This window comes from Phodopus roborovskii, unplaced genomic scaffold (genome assembly GCF_943737965.1).
Source record: "Phodopus roborovskii unplaced genomic scaffold, PHOROB, whole genome shotgun sequence".
NCBI lineage: Eukaryota > Metazoa > Chordata > Mammalia > Rodentia > Cricetidae > Phodopus > Phodopus roborovskii.
The window spans coordinates 1,347,777-1,374,692 of record NW_026126619.1 but is presented as its reverse complement, the minus strand read 5'-3'; the positions used below and the strand labels follow the sequence as shown (position 1 = coordinate 1,374,692).

Genomic DNA, 26,916 nt, shown 5'->3' with positions numbered 1-26,916 from the left:
CCAGCGACCCAGTTAACAGCTGCCGCTGTATCCGGCTTCTCCGGCTCAGATCAATGTGGATCTTCCACGTAAACGATTTACGGATGAAATAAAAGCTCTTTAGAGCAATACTTCCTTTCAAGTTCTTAAGATGCCTCTAAATCTTCTGGGAGTTAGTGGCTGGCGTGGGGGCGGGGTGGACAGCGGGCGTTGGGAGTTGGGGGGGGTGGCCGCCCAGCAGGGCGCTAGGACTGGAGGGTTCACCGCTCTGCGTTCTCACCAGGGTCCTCCGCAATGCCAGTCCACTGTTGAGGCGATTACGTTTTCTGGTTTTCTGGGTGCCGGGGCCTTGTCTCTCCTGGCGTTTGTCTGCAATGGAACTGTCTGTCTGAACCAGGCCGGGGCGCGCCCTGCCCTGGGTGGGTGAGTTGGGAAGATGGGGGTGGGGGGAGGAGGGGGGACCCTGGGGTGGAGTTAGTCCCTGCCTATTTTCATATTCATTAGGACTGGGAGGTTGCCGCAGGAGCCCAGCTGAGTTTCAAGATATAAAAGCAACTTCGGGTGCCCCGTTCTGCAGCCCGGGGCTCGCTTCCCTTTCCCTCCTCTCTGACCCTCCCTCCTCCCGCCCACCGCTCGCTCCCTCCTCCCTCAGCGCCCTCCATCCTCCCTGCGCGCCCGGGAGCTCGCCGACAGCCTTGCAGGATTATGGAGTTTCTGAGTGAGAAGTTTGCCCTCAAGAGCCCGCCAAGTAAAAACAGTGACTTTTACATGGGCACAGGAGGCGCGTTGGAGCACGTTATGGAGACGCTGGACAATGAGTCCTTTTACGGCAAAGCGACGCCAGGCAAATGCGTGCAGGCCTTCGGGCCGCTGCCGAGAGCTGAGCATCACGTGCGACTGGACAGGACCTCGCCCTGTCAGGACAGCAGCGGTAAGTCGCCGGGACCCGGGCCGCGCTCCAGCCCCAACCCCATCTTAATCCTTATTTCCGGGCGGCCAGGCCGGAGCTTCTAGTCTCAGCCCCAGCCTCACTCAGTTGTCCTTTCCCAAAGGGAGGTGGGGTGCGGGTCAGAGTGAAAAAAAATGAGGGAGCAGGGATCCAGGCTGTGGGGACACAGAGGGACGCAGCCGGGCACCCCGCACTCTCTCGTGCTTTGGGACCCCGGCAACTGACCCGGGTCTAGGGCTAAATCCTGAGCGAATTCTTTTTCACTCTCCCCGAAAAGCCGCAACTGGACAGGACCAGGACTCCAGTATAAGCTAACAGGGCGCTAAATAGAGCGTAATTGAGTCAAGATAGCGCTCCTCTGTTGTGATCCCGCCCCGCCGGGATGCCAGGGCGCAAGGACGCGAAATCCATCACTGGACGTCACAGTGGTCAGGAAATCCAAACTCTTTGAGCTCCTTTAGAAGGGGGGGGGCGGGGGGGAGACGGACGGACACACAACAAAACTGTTTTTATTGTCCAAGGCGGGATGATGTTTTCATTGTAAAGATGTTGTATTTCTGTTGCTCTCTCTACATTAGCTTGTGTGCATTGTGATTTCCGCGGAGTTTTATTTATTCGCGGCGTTTGCAGCCGGCAAACACAAGTTCTGGTTACGCAGCGAGTCGCATAGGCTTTGGGCAAAGCATTCCGATAAACATCATCCACTTTCGGATTCTGCTTTGTCTACTTTTATCTTACTCCACATAAAAACGCCACCCAAAGAGCCTTTTGAAACGCTTCTGGGCTTCTGGACAGAATCTTCAACTCTGAATGCCAGAGTATCTCCAAGTCAAAATGTTATCAAAACAAACCATCTATCTTTTTCTATCTCGTAGCCCAGTGCAAACCTATCATTTCACATGCCGACAGTTAAAGCAGGTTTATGATTCCAAGAGGACTTTTCCTTATCATAGGGTATCCTCCACCCTTGAGCTGTAAGGAGCGGGCTGCGTTAAAATAACAAACGAATTAAGTGTGAAATATTTACAACAAGCCTCCGCCCCCCTATTTAATGGCAAGACATACACTGTTTCGGGAGTTGGTTTGCTCGATGCTTTGTACAAAGATTTTGAATGAATCTCCTAGTCTACTAATTTTATTCAGTGCGGAGAGTGACTTTTGACTTGTTCCGTTTCAACAACAGCAACAGCAACAATAACAAAAATGCACACAACAGAAGAAACTATCATTTAAGTGGACTCGATCATTTCTTTGGGAAAGAGCAGAACAGCTAATTTTTACATACCAAAAAGTTTTGGCTGCCCGGCTGCATTTCGGCGGCCCGCATTTGTGTTTTCAGCATTCTCAGATGCATGCGTGAAGTTATTTGAGCTGACGGATTTTTTTTTTTTTTTTTTTTTTTTTTTTTTATGGTTCTGCAGTGGCCTGCGCCCACTGCTAGATAAACTCCATGGTCTTTTAAATTGTCCGGGAAAGAGGAGAGAGAAATGGTGGTTGATTTGGAGTGAATCATTCACTTTTAAGCGGTCATCTAACTAACTCTTGGGAAGAACTTAAACGGAGAAAGATGGGATTAAATGAACACGGACGGTTACCCGCTACATTTGAGGGAAAAAAAAAGCCGGTCTTTCTCCAGACCTGCCCCCAGCGTCTTTGCGGCTTCCCCTCCCCCACCTCTAATTGCCGCAGTTCCCGGTTTAACTCTTGTCTGCTGAGACAAAACCTTACTGTTCATCGGTCATAGCCCTCTTCATATTTACTTTTACAGCACATCTTCTTTTGCATAAGATCAATGTGCAATTTAAATATTATAGTCAATAAAGGCCAATACATTTATAGAACGCATGAAATGGTTCTTCAAACTCTTAATAGGGAATCCTCCCCCCCCCCCAGCAACCCCAACCCCCGTTTAAAGAAGCACATGAAAAATGTAGGATCAGTGGTTGGGAATTAGTGTTGGGGGCTGGATTGCCTTTGTTTTCCTTCCGAGACGACAGCAACACAAACCCCAAATAGCTCCTGCTTCCTTATGTTCATTGTATGTGTTTGTGAAATTTAACGATACAATTAGGGTCTTGTTACAAAGCAAGCTTGCACTCCGATCCCAAGGACGTTACTGAAATTGAAATAATTCTTGACAGAATGCAAAGTGCCATTTTTAATTTTACTTTACTTATTTATTTTTGTAATTTTCACTTCCCAGCGTTCCTAGAGGGGGAGAAACAAACCCCCAACTTTCCGACCTAAGCAGGCAGGAGTTAAAAGGTACTATGAAGTGTTCAAGGGAGGCAAGACGTCTTTAATGTAAAGAAGTTCACTTAAATCTTACACCTCTTTATTACAAACGTAAAAAATGGTAGACCGCTTTCTGAAGGAAATTTTAATTCAGACACGACATCAAATCTGTGAAATGTATTGGAAATCATGTCCCGTTGAAATGTCTGCTCAGCATCATTTTGAGGGTATGGGAGATAGATTTAATGTTGGTAGAAAAAACGATTTAAACTTGAAGTGCCACTGTTTTGAAAACAAGAAATAGTTTAATTTTTGTCTTATGTGCAAAATAAAACTATAAGGTTTGTACATTTTTTTGTTTTGTACATATTTCAAAAGTCATGGTTGTGTAGATCTTTTTTTAGTCTGGAGCAAATTTTCACTTGACTGTTTTTAATTTGATTAAAAATGATATGCATAAACTGTGTTTGCCATGTAAAACAGATCTGTGGACTTTGGCCAAGCAAGAGTCCATGTACACATTCAAAACTGTTTTTAAGGCTGACCAACAATGAGTTGATAATTACGAATTGCACTCCATGTGATGATAGAATACTGGTAAATTACTGGCAGACCCATTTCCCGATGCTCTAAATTAGTTCACATCGCTTATTTTGTATGCTTCACCATCCTGAATGCTGCTATTTCCCTCTCTGAGTACAGTGAACTATAGCATCACCAAAGTGGAAGGACAGCCTCTTCACACTGAGCTGAACCGAGCAATGGACAGCTGCAACAATCTCAGGATGTCTCCTGTGAAAGGGATGCCAGAGAAGGGGGAACTGGATGAACTTGGGGACAAATGTGACAGCAATGTATCCAGCAGCAAAAAAAGGAGACACAGAACTACCTTCACCAGCTTGCAGCTGGAGGAATTAGAAAAGGTCTTCCAAAAAACCCATTACCCGGACGTATATGTCAGAGAACAGCTGGCACTGAGAACAGAGCTCACCGAGGCCAGGGTCCAGGTAGGTTCTGAAAGTTGGCCTTGCAGGGAAGGGTAATATTAGGAAAAGCGAATACCTGTAATTTGTCAAAAAGGAAGAAACATCGTCAGCTAAGACATCTTACTTGTACCAAAGTAAAATGTGATCAAATTGGCCCATTCAAATTTCTTTTTAGTTGTAATAATTTTGACCACTCACTAAGTTTAGGGAAAAGAGCTATTTCAGAAAATGAATAATGAAGTCATTAAAAAGAACAGAATATGGTAGCATATCTCTGGTTAAACAAACAAACAAAAAAACTTAAAGGGTGAAAAAAATTCAAAGTTACCTATGTTTATATGTTTTCAATATTTACATATTACCTATATATATATTTAATTTATCACTTTGGTAGATTTTCAACTATTATGAATTTGTTTTTTTAGATTATGAGTTATATGCAAATTATTTATACACTAGTCCATAAATCTATAGCTTTATTTAGGTTGGAATTATTGTAAAAAAATGAAATAATATAAGCTCTAAAGAGCTGTATATATACTATAAGGTATTTTCACTAATAAAATTTAAGAAATATAAAATGGCTCATTTAGAGCTTTTTAGCCCCAACTATTTTCAGTACATACCACTGCATTTTAATTTTTAAGGTCTAGTTAACTGTGCAGACTTTTCAGAGTAATTATTAACACCCAAGTTAAATAAATTTTATGTACTTGACTATATTTATAAACTGTTTAGTAAATGACTAAACCAGAAGATTCAATGAATCTAATTTCTTGTAAAAAATGAAAAGGAAAAACTATATTGGGTAAAATGTTACCTGCCTTCTTGGTAGTGTTTTATTGTGGCTAGAGCAGATATTTTTAAATTACACTTTATTAGTTGTCAAGTAGTAAGTACAAATTTGAAAGGCAGCAATAACTCAAAAGACCTTTTTTTTTCTTTTTGTATACTTTTACCACATTATTGAATTCCCTCTCTCATAAATGCCTGTAATAGAAAGGTGAATAAATTGTGCCTTTTTTTTCTTTTGTTAGTGGAGTTAGTCTTGCTTATATGGTCCATTTGTCATTACTGACCACTTGTGGTGACTAGGGGATGACAGCCAGCAGGTTATGCTTGACGTTCTCGAAGCAAATGGTAATTCCATCACAGTACAGCCAAAAAAAAAAAAAAAAAAAAACCCATAGAAAGTTTATACTAATGAAGACTGTTAGAACTGTCTGGTATTAACACCAGTCCTGCATGTGTTTTTTGTCCCGTGATTGTTATTTAAATTAGTTATACTTGTAACCATAGAAAAATATGTTTACATGAAGACTGATCAGCTGTTCACTGCATGTTTCTCCTTCAGTACAGACTCATAGCTGAGGACACACAGAGAGAACCTAGCTGATCCGTTTTTTAATCCAGGTTGTTCTCTTCCATGCATTTTACAGATGTGGAAATTGATACCTATTTTAAAGAGACTGTCAAGGGGTGGGGGAGACAGAAAGCACTTATGCTTCGTGTTTCTCTGTGTTCAGTATAGGAAAATATGTGTACTCTTGTGTCAAATCCCAGTAGCGATGGGCACTATTTAATACTAGAAATGTAACTTGGGAATGATACTTAAATGGTAGCTGTTGAAAGACTTGCTGTGATTTCAGAAAACTCTCTGATGTATAATATCAAATGTGCAATGTATATGTAGGCTTTGAACTGAATATTAATAGGCAGCAAAAGTTGTGATACTATAAAATATACAACACTAGAATTTAGTATTAAAAACATATCCACAAATTAAAAGTCAAATTTAGTGAAAATATTTTTGCAATTTATATTAATTTATGATTGATTTCAAATTTTTTCTAGTCCATTTAGAATCTGCAGATAGTTATTTTTTAACTTTTTACAAGGTCATTTAAGTATAACATCTTCTCAGAAGAGTGTTCAGTTTATGACACATTTTCAAGATTGTTCGTGGATAGGCAGAGATGATAACTGGGTTATGAATCAGCTGGAGAAAGGAAGGGATGCAATATTGTCTCTCAGGCTCATCAAACCCACTTAGAGGATGATGACCCACAGGAGAATGATCCCATGTACAAATTCCATTTTATTGTCCACAAATGAAAACACAGACACATATACATAGATGAACTTGCCTAAAATCTCGTTCTTTCTGTTATGTTACCTCATGCCTTATAGCAGAATACCAGAGAATGTAAATTATGTGGGCCTAGTTCTGATGCAAAGATGTTATTCTTTACTGAGCTGATTTTCCTTTCTGACATGAAAATTTCATGTCAAATTTGCTCTAAGTAACGGCCTTCAGCTAAAATTGTACTCTTTCAAAAAACAAGGTTTGGTTTCAAAATCGACGGGCCAAGTGGAGAAAAAGAGAACGATACGGCCAAATACAGCAAGCTAAAAGCCACTTTGCTGCCACCTACGACATATCAGTTTTACCTAGGACTGACAGCTACCCACAGGTATGGTTAATGACACAGCATGCTCATCAAGGGAAGTGGGTGTGGCTCCACTCACAGGGTGACCTAGCGATTCCTAGATCTGATGCAATAACCAAGAGAGAAAACTTAGCCTCCAGAAAACATGTTCCACACTTAACAGATTGTTCATTTATTAAATGATAAATTTATTTTTTTCATTACTTTGTCATTCACCGGAAAATATTCCATGGTCTGTCTGTGCCTTTTGGGTTTGTTACATATTGGAAAAAAAAAAAAAAAAAAAAAAAAGCAAGAAAGAAATAGCACTTAATGACTTAATGATATGTCTTAATTTTATCATGCATTTTAATTATTCAGGCTACTTCTTTATTCAATTTTTAAAAAAATGTGTTGCCTGTCATAAAACCTTTGTGGCCATAAGTTTGTGCAACATAACAAAATGCTGCTGTTAGATGTGAACTTCCACTCCTCATCTCTGTTTAAAAACCTCATTCTTTTGCCAATCTATTTTTCTCACATTGATGTTGCTCGCTGTTTCAAGAGCACACTGTAGACATTAAACAAAACAAAACAAAAACAAAAACAAAACAATCATACTAAGTTGGTTTCTTTTTTACAATGGGAGTTCTCTAATAACATCTCAAAAAGTGTTCATATTTCCCTTTCTTTTGACCAATAACGTTTTCTTCTTTTTCACCCTTTACGGTATGTGTTTTCTGGTCTTAGAGTCTATCATATTATATTTCCTTAATATGGGATAATGAATGATGTTCTGCTTTTTGAATGCTTGATGAGGGACTTGGGGATTGTCTGGAGCAAGCTGTTCCTTGTTTCATATCTTGTTGCTTATTTTGATACATGCTTTATGAGGCATATGTGAAGTGTAGTTTGGATAAGTACTTTGTTATATCCGTAAGAACCATCTCAACTCCTAATGCGAGAATAGCTATTCTGTTTAACTGTAAAAATTCACCCCCTCCGTGTGAATTCAGTCCTCGAATGATGCCCTTTCCTAATACACTCTTGCCTTTAAAATCCCCTTTAAAACGTTTTTGGGACTTTTTTCTTGCATATAATTCTTTAAATTTATCCTGCAATTTTTATACCTTAAAAAGAGCATCAGAAAACACCAAATTCTATTCCCTCATTTTAAAACTCAGAAAAAAAAACAAGCCTAGCTGTGTTAAGGAATTGGCCCATGATCACATCAATGTTTTCTTCCAGGGCAGGCAATGAGCAACTTCTATGACTCCACCTGAAGGTTTTAAGAGGCCTGTATTATAGGAAAGTTTTGATTCATGGCCACATTCTTCCATTACTATAGCTTTCAAACTTACCTGAAATTAGTAACCTTATTTCTACTTGGTTAAAAATCATGACTATCTTTTGCTTATTTAACATCTCAGAGCTAGTGAAATTTCATTAACCTCATATTCTTTGGGTAACAGTGGAATTTTGAACAAAATGCAATGAAGTTGTTTCCTCCCTGGATGGTAACCTCCATGGGAAGGCAGACTGTCATGCCTTATAGCTCTTATCGCTGCAGGATCTTTATATACTGTCCAGGCCATGTTCTAAACGGGCTACATGGGAACTCATTTAACCAAAAATAACAGCCATCTATAATGGGTATTGATTTTCTCCATTTCTCACATGGGGAAAACGAGGCACAGAAATAGGAGGTGTATATTTACCTTCACTTCTGATGAAGCCAGATTTGACCAGAGTCAAGCTTGGCTCTCTTGCACAAGATCTTTCAGAACACACATTACTTAAGCATTTAATTAGAATTTCAAACATGAATACGATATTAATATCATTTCTCCGCTCTCCCCTTCCAATTCCCCTCCCATTCACTCTCAACTCCCTTTTTAGGTGTTATTGTTACATTTATTCTCTGCCTCTGTCTCTGCCTCTGTCTCAGCCTACTAAGACCTTTAATTTTGCTTTGTGTGTATAGTGGTTTAAGGCTGACCTTAACTCACATAACAGAATGTCTTTCCATATGAATGCATTTAAGTCCTTGAGTTATCAGCAAGCATGAGTTCAATTGCTAGACTCTGCAGTTTACTTCAGGGAGGCAAGGAATGTACCTCAAGCCAGTAAAATAAGAAGCGAGTGTGATGGTGTATAATTTACATCATGGTGAAGCTACTAACTTCAGACTAAGAGACAGATACCAACCTACCAACCGCTGGTCTGTTTTCAAGTGCACTTTAAACATTTGTACTCAGTAAACTTTCTACACAATTCTTCACTGAAGCCCCTCATTTTGAATACTGCCACTCGTCTGCATCCCTTTTGCCTGTGAACCCTATTTATATTTTTCATTTCGTGTCCCTGGCTGTTGGTTACTTTGGTTTTGGCTCATATTTCTTATTTTCTGTTTCATAAAACATTTGCAATAGGGCCTGGCACCAATTAAAATCTTTGAGAGGGCCTACGACACTGACTAGCCATCCCTTTTGTTAGCACTATTTTTCCATTGGCTTCCTGCATATCACAGCTTTGGACATGGGCTAACACAGCCTCATAGCTAAGACAAGGAAGAAGACAGGAAGAGGATAAGGTATGTCCAGGTGGATACTGGATAGTTAATTTTTCACTTCCACAAATCATGGGAATTTTATTCTCAATCTCCTTGAAACTTCTATGTCCTTTAAATAAATTGGCTATACTAAGGTACGGGAATACAGACAAATTGTGCTGAATTTATTTTGACAGTGAAATTGATAAATGCCTGTAAAATGAGCATTGCAACAACCCCTCAAACGATTCAATATTAGTGGCAAATCATATTTATTTATTTATTTATGGCCAGAAATTCTGGAATCAAGCATATGTCATAGTAAACACTGGCAAAAGCCAGAGGGGAAAGTCTCATTCAACATAAAATACGAAGTAGACTTATTTTAGTTCTTTGAAAAACAATTATGCCAAGATCAGGTCTCCCAAGCTTCAGCCTAAAGGAGATGTTTTCTATCATGCAGTTTGGAAATAGAAACTTCTAACAGGAGAAACAGGCACTGAAATAGAATCCAACGACTTAGTGCAAGAAAACATTGAATTTGGTACTGTTACTAATTATACGGAAAAAGTATAAACTACAAAAAAAAAAAAATCTCAAAACTGGAAAATGTTGGAGGCAGGGCAGAAATAAAGAATTAACAATTTGGCAGGGATGCAAGAGCTACACAGAAATGCAGGGAAAATAGAAAGGATTTAAAATACAGTCTTTTGAAGTACAGAGAAATCACTGTACCTAGCAGAAAGTTGTCTGTATAGGACATAGATAGTAATTAACATTCATAACATGCTTTAAAATCTTTGTTTCCAACTGGTTCTCATTACTTTGTAGTAACAACATCACTCTAGAAATATCAGTAAAAATGAACAGCCCAGGTGTTATTTTAGCCCAGGCATTTTGCTTCTTTCTTATTGCCATAGACTCTCTTTGAGTACACATCATCTGAGGTCAGGCATCACAGCCTACTTTTGAAATCTTCTCTTCTAAATCATCACATAATCTTGTCCCAAATGTGTGACTTTCTTTTTGCAAAACAAAACATGCTTTCACCTTAAAATTCATGGAAGAGTGGGGTAAAATATTTTAAATGTGTTGATTCCTTTTAGATTGTGATAGGGCCTTTTTAAAAATTCTGCTGATCTTCTGTTGCAGATGAACAAGATGAGCAGTACAATGTGTAGCCACATGCATTAAGGTAGCATATATTTTAGGCATTGAATACAGTTTAAACTAAGCATGGTGGCTCATACCTATAATCCCAGCACTCAGCAGCATATGGAAACCAAATAAACAAAGGTTTGAGGCCATCTTTAGCTGTGAGTTTGTGGTCAGTTGGGACTTCAAGAAATCCTGTCCCAACCAACCAACCAATCAACCAACCAACCACGTACATTAAAGCCAGGTGCTATGCACACACCTCTAAGACAATGTTCAAGAGGCAGAGATCGTATGATGGATCTCTGCAACTTCAAGACTGGAGAGCTGGCTTGGTGAGAGATAGATTGATTCCCAAGCATCCAAGTCTGAGGACTCAACAGCTGCCAGTGTTTTGGGCACCTGTACTCACCTGCACAAACCTATACACAGGGAAACACACACACACACACGCACACACACACACACACAGTTAAAAAGAAAACAAATATGTATTTAAGTATCTTGCTTTTGCTTAAAATATCTGTTGCCATTTGGCAATAATTTGAATCAAGCTAAATTATTTGATGCTCAGGACATTATTAATAACAGTCTCATTGTTTGTGTGGATTCTGTTTCTGTGTGACAATTCCCTTCCACACCCATGCAGTATTTCCTCCTTAACCCTCTTTTTTTTTTCTTTTAGAATTTTATTTATTTATTTACTTATTTTCTTATTTTACACATAGATCTCAGTTCCCTCTCCCTCCCTCTTTCCCTCTCTCCCTCCCATCCCCCCTTCCCAACCACCCTCCCCTCCCATTCTCCAACCACCCCCCCATACTCCACAGGGAGGGTGATGCTTTCCAGGAGGGATCAACAAAATCTGTCAAGTCATTTGGAGTAGGGACTAGGCCTCCAGGTTAAGGGAGTATCCCTCCATGGGGAATGTGCTCTCAAAGTCCTTTCATGCACCAGGGTTACATCCTGGTTCCACTGTCAGAGGTCCCTTGACCCTCTTAAGTACTCCCTCTACTAGAGGAGTATGTGGTATGCCAGAGGTTCCTACTGTTTTCAATATAGTCTTTTAAAAATGCAATTCGGTTTTTAATCACCTCCGTATTACTGTGACAGCAAGCAAATTATTAGTCAGTAGATGTAAATGCAAGTACTGATTTACTTAAATAACTTTTCATTAATGAACTAAAAATAATCATCAGTAAAACAGATGGCTTCTGCAGTCTCTACCAGAAGCAGTACTGGTGGGTTTAAGCAATTAACCTTCCTTTCTTTAATACACTAAAGAGATTTGCAGAACCCAATTCATCATAACAATCCCCTCCTCCAAATTTCCTTTACATTTCATCAACAAATACATGTTAGTTGCTGGTTTAGAAATGGAAGATATGTGAGATTAGGTCAAAATACTCTGCTCTCTAGGTAAATTACATGCTAGGTAATGTTTATATTAAGTTATACACACATTTCTGCACAGAAACAAGACCCAAGTAATTAGAGATGCAAAAGGTTTGAGCCTTAGATTTAAACAGCAGATAAGAACCTATTAACACTAGATACTCATTTTAATTATTAACAAAATAAAATAATAATAATAACAATAATAAATAGTTTTTGAAGAAGGAGATATTTTCTGTTGAACTTTAAATACTTTTCTGCCAGCCTTTTATCCTACAAGGATTGCTGTTTCCACGCTGTTAGGCAACATTTGGATCACGGGAATTTTTGCTTAATATAGTATCTTAGTATCTATTATGTAGCTAGGTGCTGTGGGTAATTCCTTGGCTTCCTTTTGAGACTTTATCTGTACACTTCGAAGCATTTCTGAGGCTAGTGCAGACACTGTTGGTACCATGACTAATGATGATGTTTCCTTTATCTTGAGGCTTAAACTGACTTTTAATAATAATAAAAAAGGCCATTGCTTACTTGCTTTCTTTGGAGCTGAATCCTGGGATGTGAAGAGATCTTAGGGTTAACATAATGGTTTGCCGCTTTAATCACTTTCAGATTTTTGGCAAATGAATTAACTTGTAGGAATATGTCTCCTCACTTAGAGTATGAGGATAAAAGTTCACAACACGTTTGTGAGTGTTGAACAAAACAGTCCCTTGTACCGAGCAAGCTCTCAGTAAGCAGCCATGATGCTTGTAGCCACTAGTCGTCAATATTTATTGTCTAAGTACCACCTGCTCTCTTAAAACTGTAGTATTTAATCTTGTCCAATCAAAGAAAATTGCTTTTTAAGGACTTAGAGAAACATCACATTTATTGAACTACACTCTCCAGGTTAAATTAGGACAGTCAAATAGAGTAACTTCAGATGTTTGGATGCATGAGATTTCAAATCACCAAAATAATTTTCTCATAAAGAAAATGTTCTCACAAAATTTTCAGCAGATGATTTGAAGTCATTATTTTGCCTTGTTTTTAGCGTCTGAAATATGAATGAGGTTCTATATGTTGTTGTGAGAGAACATTACTAAGCCCAATTTACCAAATACATGTACAATCACATTCCATATTTTACTTATATCCAGATTTTTAAAAAATAAATGAACTATTGTATCTTAAAATAATAATTATTAATAAAGTTACAATTGTTATATTACATAATGAATGCTTTTAGTTTGTGAAATAACCATGGCATAGTTAGTCAGGAGGGGCTACAGCAACCAGAGAAACAGAAACCATACCATCACTAGGCCAACAAGTCATATTGATAGTACAGAACTTTCACTAACTGTAATGTTCAAAATCAGAAAAGTACATGGTAGTCTATATTTTCCAAATAAGCATAATTTTATAATGAATACAGCTACTGTTTTAATTTAATGTGTAAATACATTAGTTTTCATAAAAATAATGAAGAATGTTTCATACATGCATATAAATGTTAAAAGTAAATTATGAGTTTCACTAGATATTTAATCAAAGTGCAGCTAGTTGTACAGAGTTAGTATTTACAAGATTTATATAATTTTTAACTTAAAACTTATTTATCTTACCTATATTAAAGCATTAAAAATTTCAAATTATAAAGAATAACACTCAAAGAAGTAATTCACACTATTCAGATTGTGAAAATTTACATTTGTTTTCAAATGTCAAATCATAACTTAATGTAACCTTGTGACTTTTCTTCATTGCTTAGAATGTCATAAATTGTTATAATATTGGATTTAATATTGTTTTCAGCATTCCTCTACTCTTAAGAAAAATACAGTTAAGCAGTATGAACTTTGCATGAGCAAAACATGAGAGGAAGTATTACGTATATATGATAATGTATGTATACACACACACACATACACATGGAGAACAGTCCTATATCAAGTAGAGCTTGGCCAGAACTGCATTTTACTCTTATTGCTATGAGCACTTCATTTTGCTTGTGATTTATAGTTTCACCTATATCATATTTAATTTAATTAGTGTATCTCCTTTTAGCAGTGTAGGTCTAATTATAATTCCTAATGTTTTTATAGAGTTTAAAAAACAGTCATAGTTATTAAATAAAATTGTACAAAATTCAAGTTAATTAAAAAAAATCACAAGAATAAAATTCTAACTTTGCCTTTAGTACAGTGTGTGTGTGTGTGTGTGTGTGTGTGTGTGTGTGTGTGTAATGTGTGTATTAGCACAACAACAGTTAAAGAAATAGAGACAACAAATTTGTGAAAAATCATGGCTGATACATAGAAAGTGCTATAGAATGAAAAGGAAAGAAAAAAATGTTTAAAAATAGTAAAATAAAAACCAATTCAAAAGTAAGTAAAATTGTTAGATGGCTCATACACTTAATACCAGCACTTGATACAGAGGCAGATGAATCTTGGTGAACTGGAGGCCAGCTTGGGTCTATACAGGAAGCCCCAGGTCAGCCAAGGCTACATATTTGACACAGTCTTAAAACAGACAACAAACAAACAAACAAATAACGAATGAAAACAAAATGAAATAACAAAAAGAATAAAACCATAACTTTTTTCAGGTAGGAATGAATATATTCAAAGTTAATATATGACGCCAAAGGAGAATAGGTAAGATTAGAAACATTTTGTAAAACTCAAGGCATTTACATATTTGTTTCATATTATAGATTTTACATGCTTAGTAAACTTTATGAACAAATGATCATTTAGCTTTTTCCCATAATTGTGAATTTAATAAAATACTTGTTATTAAAAATAAATTAAGTACTGTTGGATCAGAATACCTTGTGCACACAATGAAATCCATGAAGAAACAATATAAGAAATATCTGGAGAATGTTCTATATGAACACAGTTGCTTCATAAAAATAAAACAGCGAAAGTTAAGCCCCATTATTTATTCCTTTCATAACTGAAATAGTTTGGAAATTGAGAGATTTCCCTTAACTAATCCTTTTCAGTTATCACAATTCCTATAAAAGTTAAGAGCATGTTCATCATTAAAGGCAAAGAATAAAACGTTACCTCTTTGAGAATTTATTTGCATAATAATTTAATTTGAATAATAGTTTAAACATATTTATATGATGCAACTTTGAAAGTTTCGATGTTTTAAATTTCTTAGGAAACAATACTTTTATGTTTTCAGTGACATGACATTTGTTGGACAGCATTTTATTATGTTGTCATACTGTTATATATAACAGTGATTTTAAAATGGAAATAGCACAATTCTTCCATATACCTGTCTTCATTTCATTGGTGGAATTTTATTTAAAAAGAAAAAATGTAAACTCATTTTAATAGAAGGTCATTTAATGAATAAGTAATTCATACAACCTCAAGTTTTTCACATTGTATACCTAATAAACATGTTTTAGGAATTAAAATGTAAATTGATTAAAAATATCCTTGTATATGATATGCCATTTTCAATATTTTAAAATTGAGATTAGAACCAGTAAGCAGTAACTGAAGCTGTGTCCTCATTTTTATCTGAATTGGTCTTCTCATTGCTCAATTAATTCAGGTTGAATCACTGGACGCAAACACATTCTGTAAAAATACAGTCTTTTTTCTTGCTAGTGAGTTACTGATATAATGACTGGGACAACTAATGAATAATAAAGCAAGTAAATAATTACTAAGAATATGATTATCAGTATTCTGTCAACTAAACTTTACAGTAGGGGAAATGCTAGTGAGTCAAGCAATAGCTTCCAGAAAATTAGACTGCATTTGTAGAAATTGATATTTTTATTTTGAAGACATTATATACAAATCTATCAAATTCCATAGTGATAATGTGACAATAAATGTGCATGGTGGGGGCAGAAAATATACAGAACAGTCAATAAATGTAAATAGTTGTTCAGGGGGGAAAGACCCAAATCAAGTTTTGGATCTTAGTGTAAAGAAATCATTGCTCAAACATCACTATAAGTACTTCTTGTGAGTTCACACCCTATACCTTCCAAACAGTGTTTGATTTATCTCCTACCAGGAATGTGCACACATGTGATATTAGAGTAATGTGACTGTGTATAAGGTGTGTGTGTGTGTGTGTGTGTGTGTGTGTGTATGAATATTACAAATGTTGGTGGAAAGGTATTAGAGAATGGTATCTTTGATGATGTAAGGCAGGGTAAACCAACTCATTTTAGGAAAAAAATATTATCAATTGTTTTAAAACTACTTCAAAAAGAAAAGAAGTGTATACATGTTCATGTTGCTAATACAGAAGCCTATCATTTCTAAATAGTGCATTGAGAAGCTAAAATGCCATCATGAACCTGCTTTATAGCAAGCATCTTTGTTAAGATAAAGGCAAAGGCAGTGTTTCTGTTTCAAATCTATTAAAAAAGAACTATTAAAAGTTACAAGGAAATCTACATTGTAGACATGCACCATTTTTTAGAATACTAAAATGTGCTTCTCACCTTGGTTGCAAGGAATGCATCTACATGGTGTTTTGGAGATAAAGGAATTATATAATTTCATAGTATGAGTTTTCAGGATATGTGACTTAGTTTGTCTTCCAAAGAATCAAACAAAGCAACTTTCTCCATAATTCCAAATACATGAAATAAGCAAGTGTTAAATTTCCTATTTTGAAGTACTATTTTAAAGTGGAGCTTCTAGTCTTGCTAATGAGAGTCATGGTTAAGTTCCTGGACAGTGCTTTGAACACATCCCTAGAACCTCTAAAAAATGTCACAAAACACATTAAAACATGGAATGCTTTCAGGGTCAATGTTATTTTAAATAGAATGAACTAAATAAAATGACAGGCATCCTTTCCCTGTATTGTATAGAAAACACACACATAAGAGAATTTTGTGTTTGTGCAGCATGTAGCTATTATGTAGTTTAGACCACAATTTGGTACAGGGTATTGTCATTGTCATTTCTGTGAAACGGTCCAAAAGGAAACTTGCTCCATTTAAAAGTCAAAATTATTAGAGCATTTTTTATTTTGGTGGGAGGATGCGATTTTTCTTAGGCTTGACATTCACAAAGAAGCAGTGCACAATTTTATATTATGCAATTTGTAGATTCTAGTTACAGACCTTAATAGAATCAGCATATGTATGTTTTGGTTGTCTGGACTGCATTAAAATTAGCTATTTTATCATATATTTCCTTCAAGCATTAACCTATTAAAAACAGGTTATTTCCAGCAATGATGACCACTGCAAGTCTCCTGTACTGTAGTTAGATCACACCTGTTATATACTCAACCCATTGCAGATACCCCACGACAGTTGAAAATGAAGGTGATTGGCAACTCAAGCGTATCTATAGGAATGTGGTTAATGGGACAGTCTAGTCATATCGTTTGAGAAGTGGTTGAAAGGACTAGAGATGAAAACCTAAAAAAAAAGACATGGGGATTTTGTTATAGTAAGAGAAATAATGTTTAGTTGGCATTATTTTATAAATGGAAGAATGGACATTTTACAAAGTAGTAGAAATTGTGGCCACAGGAAATGAAAAAGCTAAAGCTGTTGAGGGTCTAATTGCATTTGGAAGTTGGACCGCACTAGTGCCTCTAAATTTCAATTGATTTTAAAAACAGCAGTGTATATTTTATCACTACTGTCATTCTGACATAGATTCTATGATCTGATACAGCATGCTTAATGAGCAAGTACCCTTTAAATGCATCTGTGATGGAAAATATGCTCTCGTGACAAAAACCGTATTCATAAATACAGATAGCAAGAAGATAGCAAGGTAGAAGAATCTGAATATGGTTTTGTTATGATTATAGTTGTGGTGATTATTTAGATTTCCAGCCACAAACCTACATTAATTGTATTAATATAAGTAGTTCCTAAACTTTTATCAGTCCTGAAGAAATTGATCTGTTTAAATTTCACATTCTTAGGAACTTTTCAGTTATTTGAAACATTATAGGAAAGATTATTATTTATTTTTGTAGGCCAAGATAAGTAAAATAATTATGATCAATAATCATTGGATTTGCTATCACACGGTAGAGCTTTTGAATTGTGAAATTGGAAGTATGCACAAAAATAGCCAATTATAACTTATAAAAATACCTTATTTTAGTGTTTTTAGAATTCTTTGGGTCAGATTTAACCTTATTGGTTATGCAGTCTGGGTTAAAATTCCAGCTCTCTCTCTTCTCTCTCTCTCTCTCTCTCTCTCTCTCTCTCTCTCTCTCTCTCTCTCTCTCTCTCTCTAACTTACCATCTACAAAGAACAGATAATAAAACACCCATGTATTCATGTATTTGTGTTAAGATAAAACTATTTGTAGTTTGTGCCACTCATGATAATTAACTAATGTTCACTAGCTGTCAAGTACTAGATCTAAGTCATCCTCGTCAAATATATAAGCATCCAGAGGCAATATTTTAGAGAAAGTAAAATCACATTTTATTGTGGTATATTATCTTTAAATTTGCACCTGATGTTTTGCTGTTGAGAACTATTGGACCCCTGAAGTTCTTTTTTAAAAATAAAAGACATATTTGGGGTGAGAGTTAGGAGAGATAGAGTGACAGCATGAAGAATGTGTTAGGAAAAGTTTCTGAGAATTCTCTATGCAGGGGAGGAAATTTCAAATTCTTCACAATACTTGTACATCCAAGCTAAATATTGCTATGAATAATTTACTCTATCAATTTGGTCTGCTCAGAAAATATACCTTGCATATTAGAACCCTTTTTTCTATCACAAATAGTACATTGATATGCTCGATAAGACCCAGATAAGTTTATGCTAAAATAAAAGCATTTACCCTTTAATTTTTTCACTAGAATAGATTCCAGATTTTTTTTTAGATTTTCAAGTAGATTGATGTTAATTCTTTTTAGAATAAATATTTTCTTTATTTAATTTTATAGATTGTTTCTTTACTTTTACCCCTTCCTTTCACTATGTAACTGGTTGGAAACATTTTTCTATGCGTGTGGAATATAATAATAAATTTTAGTGACATTGTAAATTAAGAAACACTTTAATATGGAGAGGCAAGTAAATGTTCCCTATCACTATCCATTTTCAAATAAGCAAATAAGTTTACCTCTCTTCCTGAAAGCCTTTTCAGTCACATGACTATGGGCTTTGCAATGTTTTACAATGATTGAGTGTTATAAAAAGCACCCAGAGTACATTAGAAGAGCTAATTTGGTGAGTAATGACATTAACAGCCCTCTTGTTGGTTTGAGATACATAGCCCAGCTGATGTGAAATGTGTGGAGAGGAGTAAGCCAACAGGAAAACAACAGAGGCCATGGTGATTTAAGGAGTAATCAAATATGCACATGATTACATACATCTATATGTAGGTACATTGGTCAACTCTGAATCCATATTTATAGTTATATAAAGATTTACACAAGTTTAAAACAAATTCTTAAATATATTTATATCAGGAATGAGTTTCAGAACAATACAGAAATAAGTAGTTTCTTCTTCAGTAACTATTTTTGTGAGATACCTCACAACAGTGTTAAGGTCATTTTTACACATTTTCTTTCAGGTTTTGGAGACAAATGCACCACCCTGTTTTGAGTCACAAAGTAACTTCCCTATCAGTGTGAGCTAGATTTATGAATACATTTTTCTATTATTAATAGAACACAGGTTGTCATATAGCGTTATTCAACTTGGGTTTTGTAAGTATACATCAGAGGCTACATGTAGAAGCCTGGGATATGCAAATTACAAGACATCCATATGTGTCAAAATCATTGGTGATTCCATTTTTCATCATGACTTAAATAGCACACTGGTGCCCTGTTTAGTTTAAATGTGTTATAAACAATTGTTAGAAGCTACATGCCTGGAGTGATCCCAGTACTCAGGTGGCTAACACAGTAGAACAGGGACCTTGAGCCTTGCCTGGGCTACATGGCAAATTCTAGGCATATCTAGACTACATAGCCAGTCTCTGTTTAAGAAAGCAAAGCTGAAGAACATAGCAAAACAAACAAACAAAAAACAAAAACAAAAACCAAAAAACACCCAAAACATAAAACACACATAAATTTGTTTCATTTCATCTCTTGAGGCTGCATCTCTTGTTATTGTAATAATTTTCTATGTGTCTCTCTTTAATTTCTGTGGTCTGTTAGTTTTTGTTGTTTAATTACCTTGCCTATATTGAGATACATTTTATTTAAAATCCTCATCTTAAAAAATCTTCTTAGTATTCCTTCTATATGCTCCTAACTTTGACAATTTGTGCTTGATGGTTTTATTTTACTTATCTTCTTTAGAGACATAGTAATATGAATGTTAAATGTGTTAGGTAGGCACAAATTGTACCCTTTTTTCTCTCATATGTTATGCTTGTAGTACTTTAATTTTACTCACACGACATCCTACCATTTGTAATTTTTCACCTGTACTCCCATTATTTGGTAATGGTTAATGTTTTAGAATTATGTTTGTTTTACATGTCACAAATCTGCTATGAATTCCCCATACCATACATAAATAATAGAATAAATGTTCCAAATGTGCATATTTCAGACTCTCTGAGCAGTTTATTGCAGGGAAGATATAGGTAGGACACAAGAAGCAATGACAGGGAAAATACTTTCTGAATGAATGCAGTTTAAAAAAATATCATTTCAGACAAAACTACGTGAAAGCCAGCAATAATTTTCTATGGAAACTACCATTTCAGCTTCAGAACTGGAAAAAAACACAGCTGTATCACTGTGTATACAAAGATGAATATTGCCTTTAAATTTAAGGCCATTTTTCAAGTTCCTTTCCCTAAACACATGAAGAGAAGTCAAGATTCATAATTCAATATCCCATATCATGACTGTAACAACAATATCTAAGAAATGTTTGTTTTCTGGGGGTGTTTTCTGTGGTTAAGTACATGATCTTTGATGATCTATTATAGTAAACACAGTGCAATGATTTTTCAAGGATTTGTTTTCCAGTCATTGTTTTGTATACTTAGAAGGAAACTAACAAACCTCCAAATCGGGTCAAATAATGAATAGCTAAGGAAAGTGAGAGGGCGAAAGGGAGAATGTGTGAATGTAATATTTGTTGTTTTATATGTTCCAGATTCAGAACAATTTGTGGGCAGGGAATGCAAGTGGTGGCTCTGTGGTTACGTCATGCATGTTACCACGTGATGCGTCCTCCTGCATGACACCTTATTCTCACTCGCCTCGGACAGATTCCAGTTACACAGGCTTTTCAAACCACCAGAATCAGTTCAGCCATGTGCCCCTCAACAACTTTTTCACTGACTCTCTTCTCACTGGGGCTACCAATGGACACGCGTTTGAAACGAAGCCAGAGTTTGAAAGGAGGTCTTCCAGTATCGCCGTCCTGAGAATGAAAGCCAAGGAGCACACCGCTAATATTTCATGGGCCATGTAACATACAGTACTCTTTTATTTTTTTTCCTTTTCATAGCAAAGTAAAACGTTCTTATTTCTCATATTTAAAGGATACCACAATAAGCTGCTGTGTGTGGAAGGGCTAAAGGTCAAGATATACAGTGAGACCAGCTTATATGAATAGTTGTTATTATTTAACATTAAAAATCTAAGAATGGACCCCTGAAAGGACTAAATTGGTTTACCATGCACCAGCCTCCACAAACTATGTTTTAGTAGTAAGTTTCTTTTTTTTTTTCCTATTGTACAAGTCAATGAAATATGGTCATGCAACTTCTTAAAGGAATAAATGTATTAAACAAATCCTTCTGTGATAGATTGATTTATGCTAGTTGTGGATAACAAGAAATCCCTTGTAACATGATACCTGATAAACGAGGAAACACCCTGGGGAAAAAGGCGATATTGAACCAGGGGGCTTTGAGCACTAACACCATTTCCCCTGCGTTGGCTCCAAGACACAATGGTCATAAACTCTGTTGCACAGATTTATCTTCAAGTCTCAAGACTTTTTTTTTTTCTTTTTTAACCTTTCAATGTTTTGGTGAATTTCTGCTAAGTGGGGTGGGGAGAAACTTTCTGAATGGATTCGAATTTGCATGAAATATCTGGGCAGTTTCTTGCAACCATGTGGCTAAAGGTGACAACTGAAATATTCTGGTGTGATTTAAAGTCTAGTCAACGGGGCAGCTTCTATAAATGCAACTTTTAGGTGAAGAGGCCAGCATAAAGACTGAGACTTAGTGATTCAAACCAAGAAACATTAGCAAACGTGATGTAGATTTTATTCTTTAAAAAAAAAGTTGATTGAGTTGCATATGTAGATATCCAGCAAATTCCGGGTTACTTTTCAATCAACACAGCAACAGATTGGAATTAATGTGTGTTTTGTGGGTATGTGCATGCTCAGAAGCATGGCAGTGTGTTTCTTGATGCTGTATGCCTTAAGCGTTTTTGCTACTGTGCTTTGTGTGGAGAATTAAGATGTCAGGAGGCTCTCCAAAATTTCTAGTTAAAAAAAGAAGAGGAGGAGGAAGAAAAATACATTGCATCTGGAAAACTGTTCACTTCTTTGATTTACTTCTCCTCCCTTTCCCCTGTCACATTCCAAGCTTTTTCATATGAGTGAAATGTCAGCCCCCTTGAAGGATTCTTAAATGCATAAAGGCAAAGTCAATTAATTGAAGCGAAGATGACTTCCACGGCTCAGATCAGAGCAACATCTACTCTTTGTACTCTGGTAGGATCTTCATGTGGTTCCCGTGGACTTTAGCAATCTTCTGCAAAGCCCTAATTTGGGTAAAGAATAGGAATACACGGATTTTTTTTTAAAATTAAAATTGATGAAAGCGCTTTTATCCACGAAGTGTCTTTTGTTAGTGGGAAAAATATTCACAGCAATTAGGCAGCTTTTGTAATAAACGTTTAAATCAGGCAGATGATGGAAATGAGTGTTGTCCTAAACAAACATTCCTCGACTTCCTCGTGACTTCATTCTTTATTGCTTTTGTGCTTTCCCTTTTTAGTTTTGCTCCCAAGAAAAACTTGTTCAACTTTGGCCCTGACAATTATGCTCGGGTGCAGCAGCTTTGCTAAGGGATTCTCAGAAACAGCTGTGAAGCATCTTTCATACTTTAGAAGAAAATGACTTCCTTTAATAATAGTTAATAATAGTTAATAATAATTTGTGAACTGAAATTTAAAGCTACAAACTAAAATGTTTGTTGTTGAAAGGTCACAGATTAATAGTGATCATTTCATTTTCTTCTTTCATAATTTAGATTTCAGAGCTTCTTGGCTGATGTCATATATACATACATACATGTATATATGGTATTTTGATTTTCACATATATGGATCATATATTTGACTATATATCACATATATACTATATATATACACATGTACGAAATGCAAAAGAATGAATTATGTGTTTCACACCAATTATTGGTTTTGATTTTTGAAGTATTATTCAATAATATATTAAGTAATTAGTTTGAAATTTTGGGAGCTGTGGTTTTTTTTCAATTCAAAGTACATTTATAACTGATGTTTTATATCTGCTATACTGTATAAATTTAGTAGCACATGTCCACAGATTCAGGATCTAAAGTACTACTTGGAATAATGAAAGATATGGTAGAATAATAGCTTCTGCCCTTCATAAATTAATAGTCTTCCTGGACAAATGCCCAGTGCATATGGAATCAACCAAGATGCACATTGTAAGAGAAGAGTAAGACATTACACGCATTATGTAGTGCTAATAAGCTAACACACTTTCCTTCAGGCAGAAATTTTATTATGCATTCTAGCTGCCACAACATTACAAAAATGAGCTTTGGAAGTACTAGGTGAGGGAAAAGCTAAAGACAAAGAATGTAAGCAACAAAATACCTTCCTGGGATTTCCTTCTTTCCTTCCTTCATCCTTCCTTCCTTCCTTCCTTCCTTCCTTCCTCCCTTCCTCCTTTCCTTCCTTCCTCCCTCCCTCCCTCTCTTCCTCCCTTTCTTTTGTTCTGAACTGAAGTTAATGTTCATTTACTAGACTTGATATTGTATTGGCAAATTTTGAGCTTATGTACTTGAAAGGGGAAGTTTGGGTTCCTTATTGACAATATGGGAGATTGAGTGTCCCAGTTCAAGTGTGTTTAGCTCTTGGACATTGGTTCATGCAACTTAACAGCTCACTTCTACATATTTATTTCCTGAATGAGTGGCTTTAAAAGTTGTTTCTTATATTCTTGGCCTTAACCTGGACAAACCCTGTGGCCATGTAGTACTGTTTTATGAGTTTGTGTGAGGGTGCTGCAGATTTACCATATTGGCACCTATATAATAACTCAGGGAAAACAAGAAAAGCTAAATTATATTGTGTGCATAAAGTACTTTAATTTTCAATTTTCTGAATTTACCAGAAATCTTGATATTGGTCTATCAATCTTCAACTAAAGTTGCACTTCATTTGATAATTTTGTTGTTTGCAGCTTTATTAAAAATAAATATTCTTTTTCCTTCTTAATAATTCAGTAGAAAGATGGGAATTATCATAATTTATTAATTACTAGTTAGGTTGAATTCTCATTTTTCTGATTAAAATAAAAAATACACATTCATTACTTAAAAGTGTTATTTCTTTAATCCATTTCTACTTTGAGAAATTAGATATTAAAACCACAGATTGTGTTTTCTTATAGCTATTTAAGTTTTACATTGAATAGCCTAAACAATTTGCAGCAGAATCAGTTTAATAAAATGGAATATTAAGTACTATTTTTGTTCTTAGCCTCTCAGTTCTTTATATACATATATTATAAAAGCCAGGTGGTAGCTTCATTGATGATATATGTATAAAGACAGTTAAATGCTGTGCAGTAGAACCCATTTTCTGTGACAAAAATTAAAAAAAAACTGATTAAATGTGATATTTTCAGACTATAATGAGTAAAAAATAGGATTTAATTTATAGCTTTAAAATTTTACTGGTGTGTGTGTGTGTGTGTGTGTGTGTGTGTGTGTGTGTGTGTGTGATATGTGAATATGTGTGGAGGTCAGGATACAACTTTTTGGAGTTTTTTTTCCTACATCTAGGGATTGAACCGAGGTCACCAGGCTCATGTGACAATCTCATTGGCTCTGTGGAATTAAAGAAATGTTAGTAAGTCTCCTTTGAAAATAAATACATTGTCATCATTTGTCCTGGAAATCTGTAGTAAAATATAGTCGGCAAAACTAGAAAATAAGATCTTATTAGTTCCTCTGTTACACTGAGAGAATAATAGAGGGTTGAAGAAAGCTTTCCTAATTGTCTCAGCCTTGAGATAATATCTTGAACAAAATAAGTAAAGAAGAGCGGTTATGATATTTACATAACCATTTAAATCTTTAATGTTTTAAGTTAACTACACATTACAAACAAATGGTATCACTGGAATCTTCTGACACAGTGCCGTTTACTGTATGCTCCTGACTCTACAGGAACAGAAATAGTATATATGCATCTTTCCTTAGTAATTACTTATAGTTTCTCTTTCTTATTTACTATGATACCTGCTTTAAAGATTTACTAGCACAACCTAGAACAATTGTGAGCACTGTTAAAAACCTAGCAGGTTTCCTTCCAGCACAAGGTAAAAGGAGGTTCTCTGCAGGTTGCCTCCATGGTGTAATTTGGCAAGCATGGTTTCATACTCAAAAGCTCCCCATTAGTGAAGTTCATACTTTAGATATGAGAGGAGAGAGAGAGAGAGAGAGAGAGAGAGAGAGAGAGAGAGAGAGAGAGAGAGAGAGAGAGAGAGCGAGCATGTTTCTACGTAGAATCCAGAGCTTAGTAAATAGACAATCAGATTTGGCTACTATGAGCTCTTAATCACTGAGTCATCTTTCCTGCCCCCCAATACTGTTCCATTTTAAAATGAGAACTAAGCATCCTTTTAAAGAAATTATTTTTAAAACACAAAAGAAAGAATTCAAAGGCTCTACCAGATTCTGCTAGATCCATAGCATTAAGAGCAATACAACATGGTAGTGTTCTTCGTTTAAACAGAACTTCACCATGAAGGAGTCTCCCATTCCGAAAGGTGTAAAGTAGTCATCTGTTAGGCCATCTCTGGCCAGCAGAATGTGTGCATTGAAGACAATAGGACCTTGTGAGTCAGGCAGCTGCAGTGTATACACATGACTAAATGAAAGAGAGGTCAAGAGGCTCTAGGCCAGTGCAGACATTGTGGGGAGCAATGGTTTATAGAATGCCCTAGTGGGAGAGAGACCTAAGGAACCCCACTTCTACCATGATGAAGCCACAGGTGGCTCATCAACTCACTGGGGAATTTTCACACCAATAATTGGAAAGTATAAAGTTTCATCTGAACCCACATCTTTTCCTATTTATTTGTCTCACCTTCATGATTTTTGTGACACAGCATCTAATAAGTAAAGAAAGTCTCAGTCAATATAGAGTTTCTAAATCTAAGTACTATCTGTTGTTTTATCCTGTGGGCTCTTTTTTAAAACTACAAAGGAGACATAATCTAATTATGTGTTTGGAAAATACTATGGTGAAGTCTGTGAAATGCTGAAAGAAATGTTAGCAGTTCCAATTTTCCTGCTGCTTAGTCAAGGTCAGCTCTTTTCCTCATCATCCCTTCTTTTTGTGAATCGTTAAATTCAGTTTTATTTAACCTATTGCAATTTTATTGAGCATTTAATACTCTCACTCTTTTGCTAAGAACTCACAGAAACTGATCTATTGGGCCGAGTAGAAGAACAAATACAAGGGATAATTACACTTTAACCAGGAAGTGTCTAGTGCCTTGGTACAGGTAACAGTGCAACTAATATAGTTCATAGATAGTCACAGAGAAGAGATATGTCTAGGCCTTGCAAGATGTGACCAAGCAAATTTCCAAAAGCTATGTCTGTGTTAACCAAAATACTTCTGATTCTTTGTTTCCTTATCTACACCATGCCAATACAACTTTTCACTAATTTTAATTTTCTCAGTTATGTTTGTCAACCAGATGAGAATTTACAAATTTAAAGGAAAAAAATAATTGTTGTCTTCAATGGTTTTCAAACTCTCCATTATCAAATAATGGAGTGAATATGTGCTGAGTTCATGAATTAAAATGTTTGGTACTCCCCAAATAGGAATTAAAATAAATTCAGGCTCTAGAAACTGTGTTCAAGAAATAGTTGTCCTATTTTGGATAGTTGAAATATGGAAAATTTTAAATTATAAAAGATAATATACTTTTACTATGGTCTAAACATAAAAGAGGGCAATAAAAAAGTGAA

At 35.9% G+C, this 26,916-nt stretch overlaps 1 protein-coding gene across 1 annotated transcript; it reads left to right on the top strand.

Moving 5' to 3' along the window:
- Positions 1-684: 684 nt before the first annotated feature.
- On the top strand, positions 685-21,101 carry Alx1 (ALX homeobox 1). The gene is made up of 4 exons (XM_051206395.1): positions 685-910; positions 3,866-4,170; positions 6,495-6,623; positions 20,781-21,101. The coding sequence occupies exons 1-4, from the start codon at positions 685-687 to the stop codon at positions 21,099-21,101; spliced, it is 981 nt and encodes a 326-aa protein (XP_051062352.1).
- The last annotated feature ends 5,815 nt before the right edge of the window (positions 21,102-26,916 follow it).